The 10,683-nt window shown below is 38.1% G+C and overlaps 1 protein-coding gene and 1 non-coding gene across 2 annotated transcripts; both read right to left on the reverse strand.

The window, feature by feature from the left end:
- Positions 1–5,154: 5,154 nt before the first annotated feature.
- On the reverse strand, positions 5,155–6,285 carry LOC105179574. Its single transcript, XM_011103214.1, has 2 exons — positions 5,838–6,285; positions 5,155–5,708 (listed from the first exon to the last, which is right to left on the reverse strand). Exons 1-2 carry the CDS (start codon positions 6,283–6,285, stop codon positions 5,155–5,157), a joined length of 1,002 nt encoding a protein of 333 aa, XP_011101516.1.
- A 312-nt stretch (positions 6,286–6,597) lies between these two features.
- TRNAT-AGU lies at positions 6,598–6,671 on the reverse strand. Its single transcript has one exon. It is a non-coding gene; the product is annotated as a tRNA-Thr (tRNA).
- Positions 6,672–10,683: the final 4,012 nt, after the last annotated feature.

Consider the following 10,683-nt stretch of genomic DNA (forward strand, 5'->3'; position numbering starts at 1 on the left):
AATATACCACACAAATTCTTGGGTGTAAACCAATGTTTGAGTCAAGTTTCGTCGAATTCTAAGAACGTTCCACATTTAGCTGTTTTGCACGATTTTATTAAAGCACGTTCGTTTCCCTTTTATACAAACATGTAGTTATTATTAAGCTTAGCAAATTTACCACATAAATTCTTGGGCCTAGACCAACGTTCTGGTCAAGTTTCGTCGAATTCTGAGAACGTTCAAAATTTATTTTTCGCGGTTTTATTCGACCAAGTTTGTTTTCCTTTTATACAAAGTTGTAGTTATTATTACGCTTAGCAAATTTACCACACAAATTCTAGGGTCTAGACCAACGTTTGGGTCAAGTTTCCTCGTATTCTAAGAACATTCAAAATTTAGTTGTTCTGCACGGTTTTATTTTTTTGGTAAAATGTAATTTTCATTAATAAAAGTAAACAAATGGTACAAAAATGCCACTCGTCAGGTGTCTCCCTCGACAGGCCAAGGGATCCGCCATAGTCTATATAATGCACGTGTGCTAACAGCGCTAGTGAGTTCAAGACTAATTATGAGCTGCCGTATATCTTCCATAATCAAATTTGCTACCACCCTAGGAGGGTTCTCAACTTGCTCAAATCTTCTCGTCTTCCGCTCCTTCCAAATATGATAAACACACGAACCTAATAGTGCACGTCTGCACGATTTTATTAAACAAAGTTTGTTTCCCTTTTACACAAACTTGTAGTTATTATTAAGCTTAGCAAATTTACCAACTTAATTCTTGGGTCTAGACCAACGTTTTGGTCAAGTTTCGTCGAATTCTGAGAACGTTCAAAATTTAGGGGCCTGTTTGGTTGTGTTTTCAATGAGATTTTTTCCACTTTTCACTATTTGGGTGGTTGGGATTTTGTTTGGTCAAGCCATTTTCATTGAGAATGCATTCCTATTTTAGTTCTCAAATTTTTGAAATTATAGGTCACTTGGGTTTGTCATACTGCTTATCTTGTCAACATGTCTTTTCTTGTTTCAAATTAATTAAAAGTATTTCAAATGGCAAGACTCACTTGGATTATTTTATAATTTTACATATTCAATCAATTTGGTTATCTGTCACATCAAAAATACATATACCTATATTCAACATTCTCACACCTATATACCTACATTTGGAAACAACTAATCCAAACATATTCTCAGTTTTCGCACAAAAACCAATAAAGCATTTCTACCCATTTCCAGATATTGGAAACTGAAAATGAAAATGAAAACACAACCAAACGGGCCCTAGGTGTTTTGCGCGGTTTTATTAGAGCACGTTCGTTCCCTTTTATACAAACTTGTTGTTATTATTAAGCTTAGCATATTTACCACACAAATTCTTGGGTCTAGACCAATGTTTGGGTCAAGTTTCGTCGAATTATGAGAACGTTCAAAATTTAGCTATTTTGCACTGTTTTATTAGAACAATTTTGTTTCCCTTTTATACAAACTTGTAGTTATTATTAAGCTTAGTAAGTATACCACACAAATTCTTGGGTGTAAACCAGCGTTCGGGTCAAGTTTTATCGAATTCTAAGAACGTTCCACATTTTGCTATTTTGCACGGTTTTATTAAAGCAAGTTCGTTTTCCTTTTATACAAACTTGAAGTTATTATTAAGCTTAGCAAATTTACCACATAAACTCTTGGGTCTAGACCAACATTTTGGTCAAGTTTCGTCGAATTTTGAGAAAGTTCAAAATTTAGCTGTTTTTCGCGGTTTTATTAGACCATGTTTGTTTCCCTTTTATACAAACTTGTAGTTATTATTACGCTTAGCAAATTTACACTAAAAATTCTTGGGTCTAGACCAACGTTTGGGTCAAGTTTCGTCGTATTCTAAGAACGTTCAAAATTTAGCTGTTTTGCACGGTTTTATTAAAGTTCGTTTCCCTTTTATACAAACATGTAGTTAATTTAAGCTTAGAAAATTTACCACATTAATTATTGGGTCTAGACAAACGTTTTGGTCGTTTTTTGTCGAATTTTGAGAACGTTCAAAATTTAGCTGTTCTGCACGGTTTTATTAAAGCAAGTTCGTTTCCCTTTTATACAAACTTGTAGTTATTATTAAGCTTAGCATATTTACCACACAAATTCTTGGGTCTAGACCAATGTTTGGGTCAAGTTTCGTCGAATTCTGAGAACGTTCAAAATTTAGCTATTTTGCACTGTTTTATTAGAACAATTTTGTTTCCCTTTTATACAAACTTGTAGTTATTATTAAGCTTAGTAAGTATACCACACAAATTCTTGGGTGTAAACCAGCGTTCGGGTCAAGTTTTATCGAATTCTAAGAACGTTCCACATTTTGCTATTTTGCACGGTTTTATTAAAGCAAGTTCGTTTTCCTTTTATACAAACTTGAAGTTATTATTAAGCTTAGCAAATTTACCACATAAACTCTTGGGTCTAGACCAACATTTTGGTCAAGTTTCGTCGAATTTTGAGAAAGTTCAAAATTTAGCTTTGAAGTTATAGCTTAGCAAATTTACCACATAAACTCTTGGGTCTAGACCAACATTTTGGTCAAGTTTCGTCGAATTTTGAGAAAGTTCAGTTCAAAGCTGTTTTTCGCGGTTTTATTAGACCAAGTTTGTTTCCCTTTTATACAAACTTGTAGTTATTATTACGCTTAGCAAATTTACACTAAAAATTCTTGGGTCTAGACCAACGTTTGGGTCAAGTTTCGTCGTATTCTAAGAACGTTCAAAATTTAGCTGTTTTGCATCAGAGCCCGGTGGGTGTTGTGGCTTTAGAATTAAAATGTTATTATGTATTGAGCATGAATAACATGTTTAATTTGCTTTTGGAAAGCATGTTTAATGGCTTTGAAACATGATTATGTATTTAATAAACATGTATTATTTTTGCTTTTAAATTATGAATTTTTTTAAAATTGGATTTTCTGTAAATGCGTGGTTTTATTTCAGTTTTTAATTGCAAAAATTCAAATAAAAAATTTTAAAATCGGAGCAGTACGACCGTTGCTGCCCTGGTGGCCGATCACCGGCCAGCAGGGCGCGTGTGCCCGCTGGCATGCATGGTGATAGGGCGGCGCGTGAGCACGGCAGATAGGTATGCCTGTGCGTGCGAGCAAGCGATCGGCAGTAGACGGCCGTTTGCTATTCCGAATGGTTGTACTCCCTCCAACTTTTGATTGGGGTTTCCAATTTCAGTTGAATGTAGTTAGGAATGTGAGGTTTTCATTTATTTTAAATAAATATAAGCTTCCAAGGAGATGAAGGTTGAGTCCCGTTGGATGGAGCTCACGACGAAAGAATGAACAAAGAGGAAGGCCCATTAGAATGATAATGAGTTACTATTTTGTAATAGTTAGGCCACACTCTAAATTGACGATAGACTCACTGCGGGCTCACGAGTCGTGGCACGTTTTGGAATGGAAGAAAGCTACACTATTGTTGTGAATGAAATGGCATATACTCCTATTTTCCTATCTCACGAGTCGTGGGGGCGGTAGTTGAGATATTCATTTGGTTGATGGGTCGGGCCTAACACTAAGTAGCGTGATTCACTTGGCGTCCACAGGATTACGTGAAGAAGCAAGGCAAAATTAACTTGGGGATCTGATTGGATGAGAATGATATAAGTTACCTCCCACAAAGTTTTTTTCCATGTGAACCGTAAAAGTGGGGCATTGAGAATTGTGTTTGTGGATTCCAAGCCAACTAGAAAATGGTTTTTCGAAAACCCTACTTGAAAGTGGTTGGCATTTTCGAAGAAATAGTGGAACGGGCTAATGACTGGAGACCAAGTCTTAAACTTGATATTTAATATTACAATAATCTACTAAATTTATGTAACATTTATTGTAGATGTCTAAGAATCCACTCATTGCAATTCTTGAGACTAGTAAATTTAACGGAACAAACTACAATGATTGGCTTTGAAATCATAGGATTGTCCTAGATTTCGAGAACCAGACCTATGCTCTGGATAGGTTTCTTCCCCGAGCCTTGCTGGAAGGGTCCACATGCGAAGAAGACCATGTTTGTTTCCCTTTTATACAAACTTGTAGTTATTATTACGCTTAGCAAATTTACACTGAAAATTCTTGGGTCTAGACCAACGTTTGGGTCAAGTTTCGTCGTATTCTAAGAACGTTCAAAATTTAGCTGTTTTGCACGGTTTTATTAAAGTTCGTTTCCCTTTTATACAAACATGTAGTTAATTTAAGCTTAGCAAATTTACCACATTAATTCTTGGGTCTAGACCAACGTTTTGGTCATTTTTCGTCATATTAGAGCAAGTTTGTTTTCCTTTTATACAAACTTATAGTTATTATGACGCTTAGCAAATTTACCACACAAATTTTTGGGTCTAGACCAATGTTTGGGTCGAGTTTCATCGAATTCTGAGAACGTTCAAAATTTAGCTGTTTTGCGGGGTTTTAATAGAGTAAGTTTGTTTCCCTTTTATAAAAATCTGTAGTTATTATTAAGCTTAGTAGATTACCACATAAATTCTTGGGTCTAGACCAACGTTTTGGTCTAGTTTCGTCGAATTCTAATAACGTTCAAAATTTAGCTTTTTTGCGCGGTTTTATTAGAGCAATTTAGTTTTCCTTTTGTACAAACTTGTAGTTATTATTACGCTTAGCAAATTTACCACACAATTTCTTTTTTTTTTTTTGGGGTAAGTGTAATTTTCATTAAGAAGAAAGTATAGTACAACAGTGTCCCTCATTAGGCACTTCCCTCGACAGGCCAAGGGATACGCCACAGTTTATACAAGGCACATGTGCTAATAGAGCTAGGAAGCTTAATACTGAGTATACGTTGCCGAACATCTTCTACTATTAAGTTCGCCACTACACTCAGGGGCCTCTCCTCGTGCTCAAAACGTCTCAAATTTCTCTCCCTCCAAATATGGTATACACACGATCCCAGCAGGCATCGGTAGGATATATTGATGATGTGCTTCCCACGCCATTTTCTTGCACCCCATTCAACATCACTGACCCAATCCCGATTAGGCCACTGGAATCGTACAATGCGCCGAATACTACTGAGGCATCTTCTACTAAATCTACAGTGGAAAAACAGGTGGTTATGTGACTCCACCATGTCTTCATTGCACAGCACGCAGCACCCAAGATGGGAAAGCCATGGTTTATCCGTCGTTGCGAGCTTCTCCAGGATAGCTAGCCAAAGGATAAACAAATGTCGCGGGATCTTTAAAGAACCCGAAAGTAGTGAAATCCAACCTACTTTCGGTCCTGCTGGTATCATAGCCCGATAGAACTCCTGGGTAGTGGGTTTCCCACTCGAGCCTTTTCCATATAATACAATCTGTACCCCCATGGATGCGAGGCAGCACGTGTGTAATCTCCACGCATTCCATGTCCGTGATCAATGGCCAGTGCCAATGACCCTCACAGATAACCGAGCTTAGCATGGTAGACTCATGCAATCCCAGACTGTTGGGTCCCCGCGGAAATCTGTCAAGGAGGGGCCCAAGGTGATGCCAGGGATCCTTCCATAAGAAAAAATCACTTCCATCGCCAATGCGATATTCCACCACTGAGCGTAACCAGTCTCTCAACCTCAACATTTTTCTCCATCCCCATGGTCCACGATTCTCCGGGATAGTCCATATCGAATCATCTCGAAGTCTGCCATGCCGCAGCCACTCGACCCAAATAGAAGTCCTATCACATCGGATGACTTCACAGAGTTTTTTGCAACATCAATGCCGATTAAGAGTTCCCATATCCTTAAGGCCAAGGCCTCCCTCCTCCTTCGGTTTGCAAATCTCCTTCCATGCAACTTTAGGGTATCCACTATTTCCCGTACCTCTCCATAAGAAGGCTCGCAATCGCTTCTCAATGTTTTTAATGACACCTTTTGGCAAAATATAAGCTGAAGCCCAATAGACACCCATAGCCATAAGAACAGACTTAATGATTTGTACCCTGCCGGCATATGATAGTGCCAATCCCTCCCAACCATTGATCCGTGTATCGATCTTACTCAGTAATGGTTGGCAGTCGGCGATAGATAATCGAGAAGAGATCAATGATAGACCCAGATACCTCATCGGTAAGTGGCCTTCCTGAAACCCCAACACCGCAAGTAGCTCCTCTCGTATATTCTGGGCTGATCGGGATATGATGATGTGGCTTTTTTCAACATTGAGGCGTAACCCCGACCAATCAGCAAATCTATCTAATCCGGATTTGAAGACCCGAACAGATGCAGTATTGGCCCGGCAGAATAGGAGTAAGTCATCAACAAACCCCATTTACCACACAATTTCTTGGGTCTTGACCAACGTTTGGGTCAAGTTTCCTCGTAATCAAAGAAAGTTCAAAATTTAGTTGTTTTGCACGGTTTTATTAAAGCAAGTTCGTTTTCCTTTTATGCAAATTTGTAGTTATTATTAAGCTTAGTAAATTTACCACATTAATTCTTGGGTCTAGACCAACGTTTTGGTCAAGTTTCAACGAATTCTGAGAACGTTCAAAATTTAGATGTTTTGCGCGGTTTTAAAAGAACAAGTTTGTTTCCCTTTTATACAAACCTGTAGTTATTATTGAGCTTAGCAAATTTAAATTGCTTTCATTGAAAGTTGAACTCAAGACCTCCTGCTTACTAAACGAGTGCTCTAACCAACTGAGCTATGAAAGCTCATAAGCTTAGCAAATTTACCACATAAATTCTTGGGTCTAGACCAATGTTTGGGTCAAGTTTCGTCGAATTCTGAGAACGTTCAAATTTAGTTGTTTTGCACGGTTTTAATAGAGCAAGTTTGTTTTCCTTCTATACAAAATTGTAGTTATTATTACGCTTAGTTAATTTACCACACAAATTCTTGGGTCTAGACCAACGTTTGAGTCAAGTTTCCTCAAATTCTCAGAACGTTCAAAATTTAGGTGCTTTGCACGGTTGTATTAAAGCAAGTTCGTTTCCCTTTTATACAAACTTGTAATTATTATTAAGCTTAGCAAATTTACTACACAAATTCTTGGGTCTAAACCAATGTTTTGGTCAAGTTTCGTCAAATTCTCAGAACGTTCGAAATTAGCTGTTTTTCGCGGTTTTATTAGACCAAGATTGTTTCCCTTTTATACAAACTTGTAGTTATTATTACGCTTCGCAAAAATTTACCACACAAATTCTTGGATCTAGACCAACGTTTGGGTCAAGTTTCGTCGAATTCTGAAAACGTTCAAAATTTAGCTATTTTTGCACGGTTTTATTAAAATAATTTTGTTTCCATTTTTATACAAACTTGTAGTTATTATTAAGCATAGCAAATATACCACACAAATTCTTGGGTGTAAACCAACGTTTGAGTCAAGTTTCGTCGAATTCTAATAACGTTCCACATTTAGCTGTTTTGCACGATTTTATTAAAGCACGTTCGTTCCCTTTTATACAAACTTGTTGCTATTATTAAGCTTAGCAAATTTACCACATAAATTCTTGGGTCTTGACCAACGTTTTGGTGTAGTTTCGTCGAATTCTGAGAACGTTCAAAATTTAGCTGTTTTTCGCGGTTTTATTAGACTAAGTTTCTTTTCCTTTTATACAAACTTGTAGTTATTATTATGCTTAGCAAATTTACCACACAAATTCTTGGGTCAAGACCAACGTTTGGGTCAAGTTTCCTCGTATTCTAAGAACGTTCAAAATTTAGCTGTTCTGCACGGTTTTATTAAAGGAAGTTTGTTTCCCTTTTATACAAACTTGTAGTTATTATTAAGCTTAACAAATTTACCAACTTAATTCTTGGGTCTAGACCAACGTTTTGGTCAAGTTTCATCGAATTCTGAGAACGTTCAAAATTTAGCTGTTTTGCGCGGTTTTATTAGAGTAATTTTGTTTCCCTTCTATACAAACTTGTAGTTATTATTAGGCTTAGCAAATTTACCACACAAATTCTTGGGTCTAGACCAATGTTTGGGTCGAGTTTCGTCGAATTCTGAGAACGTCCAAAATTTAGGTGTTTGGCGCGGTTTTATTAGAGTATGTTTGTTCCTTTTATACAAATTTGTAGTTATTATTACGTTTAGCAAATTTATCACACAAATTCTTGGGTCTAGACCAATGTTTGGGTCATGTTTCGTCGAATTCTGACAATGTTCAAAATTTAGCTATTTTGCACTGTTTTATTAGAACAATTTTGTTTCACTTTTATACAAACATGTACTTATTATTAAGCTTAGTAAATATACCACACAAATTCTTGGGTGTAAACCAGCGTTTGGGTCAATTCGTCGAATTCTAAGAACATTCCACATTTTGCTGTTTTGCACGGTTTTATTAAAGCAAGTTCGTTTTCCTTTTATACAAACTTGTAGTTATTATTAAGCTTAGAAAATTTACCACATAAACTCTTGGGTCTAGACCAACGTTTTGGTCAAGTTTCGTCGAATTCTGAGAAAGTTCAAAATTTAGCTGTTTTTCGCGGTTTTATTAGACCAAGTTTGTTTCCCTTTTATACAAACTTGTAGTTATTGTTACGCTTATCAAATTTACAATAAAAATTCTTAGGTCTAGACCAACGTTTGGGTCAAGTTTCGGTCGTATTCTAAGTATGTTCAAAATTTAGCTGTTTTGCACGGTTTTATTAAAGTAAGTTCATTTTCCGTTTATACAAATTTGTAGTTATTATTAAGCTTAGAAAATTTACCACATTAATTCTTGTGTCTAGACTAACGTTTTGGTCAAGTTTCATCGAATTCTGAGAACGTTCAAAATATAGCTGTTTTGCACGGTTTTATTAAAGCAAGTTCGTTTCCCTTTTATACAAACTTGTAGAGCGTCTTCTAGAGTTACAGAATCAGACTTCTCATCCTTATGGTGCACCCTATTATGGAAACTTTGACAAGCAGTCTATGGCACCTAAATAACCGCTAGTGACGATTCCTTCTCCTATGGTTATGCCTATTTTTGTAGCACAAAATCCTCAACTATCTTATACTACTCCAAACATTTCAGTCCTCGAGGTGGCAGATTCTCGAAAACCGCTCACCTCTTCTTTTTTTTGGGTAAGTGTAATTTTCATTAAAGAAAAGAAAGTATAGTACAACAGAGTCCCTCTTTAGGCGCTTCCCTCGACAGGCCAAGGGATACGCCACAGTCTATACAAGGCACATGTGCTAATAGATCTAGGAAGCTTAATACTGAGTATACGTTGTCGAACATCTTCTACTATTAAGTTGGCCACTACGCTCGGGGGTCTCTCCTCGTGCTCAAAACGTCTCAGGTTTCTCTCTCTCCTGGAAACGACTTATGCTACCCCACGCCAAGCAGCGGTCAGGGCGCCCATCGACATGGCGGGGAAGCCTAGCAGAACGGCTATCCCACACTTGGCCAGGTCCATTCCATTGAGGCTTGATGATCTATGCATCAATACCCTTCCCTTGTGCTACAGACAACATCAGTCAATACCACTAGATGGGGAAGAATTTTTCATTCGCAGCCACGTACCCAACCAGTTAAGAAAATAGTCTTGCCCAGATGTCGATTATGGAACTTCTGTCCACTTCACAAGTCCATCAGGCTGGCAAAGGCTAGCACAAGCAAGCGTCCCTAATTCCATTCCACCTGGGGGTTTGCAAGCTATGGTAGGAAGTATATTTTATCCCCAACCACTTCACTCAGAATGATTTTGACTTTACATTCGCTATCCCCGTACCCGACCCCTGTATGTATAGGCCTTTGTAGACCACTACCAAATCAAGAGGGTCTTGATAGACACTGGAAAATGAAATGGAATATTTGCACATTAAGTACAGCTAGGCAGTTTTCTTTTTACCCTTCCATACCATATGGCTCCTCTCCCTTTGGTCGTCAATTGCATCGATCCTCACTACAGCTGTTCGTGCATATGACGGGACCACTCGAACCGCGCAAGGTATAGTTTGACTTAATCTAGGACCCCTTGTTCGGTGAACTCTATTCCATGTAGCGGATATACTATGAACATATAAAATCTTGCTAGCACGACCTTGGTATCCTTTGTGGATATCCCACATGAAATTCGCTATGTTACTACTTAAACTTTGAGATTTTAGAAAAAGGTGGGCTTGGGCACAAGCTCAACTTCTTCGATTAGGATACCACCCTGGTTTAGCTGAGGATGGGATTCGCTACCCGATTAGTCTCCCTACGCTATTAGGCACCCTTGGTCTAGGCTTTGACCCAAAAGTCCACTTTGGATTGAGAACGTCCCACTGTGGATTCATAGATTGAATTCACTCAATTACATCGATCCTCGCTACACAAGTCGCGTCACTGCATTCGTTCAGTCGGGTTGCCAAAGCAGCGGTGATGAAGGCCGACACGATTGACCGGAACTGGAGTCTCACGAGGGATTTAGCAGTTCCGTGGCTGCATATTCAGTCGAGCACATGTGGCTGAGTCGCCCGTACCTGAGCTCGAGAGACTTTCCTTATACTGACCGAGAAAAACAAGTTCCAGGGGCATCTTCCATTCATATCGATTTGGGTTTTTCCGCACCATATTTTGATCTGCCTCTTCTTCGATCCGGAATTCCCAGCAAATCCCTTACTCCTCGAATACAATGGGATTTCACACCTGGCAAATCTTTTACTCTACCTCCTCTTATTAAGACCTTAGAATGTTCCTGCGAATTATGACCTTCGCCTGGAATGTGAGCAAATATATCATG

The sequence above is a fragment of the Sesamum indicum genome, unplaced genomic scaffold (genome assembly GCF_000512975.1).
Source record: "Sesamum indicum cultivar Zhongzhi No. 13 unplaced genomic scaffold, S_indicum_v1.0 scaffold00173, whole genome shotgun sequence".
Classification (NCBI taxonomy): Eukaryota; Viridiplantae; Streptophyta; class Magnoliopsida; order Lamiales; family Pedaliaceae; genus Sesamum; species Sesamum indicum.

Coding starts and splice junctions, on each gene's coding strand:
- LOC105179574 (XM_011103214.1), bottom strand. CDS start 6,285: ATGGGGTTTGTTGATGACTTACTCCTATTCTGCCGGGCCAATACTGCA. Junction 5,709..5,837: donor GCGAGCCTTCTTATGGAGAG/GTACGGGAAATA, acceptor AACTCTGTGAAG/TCATCCGATGTGATAGGACT.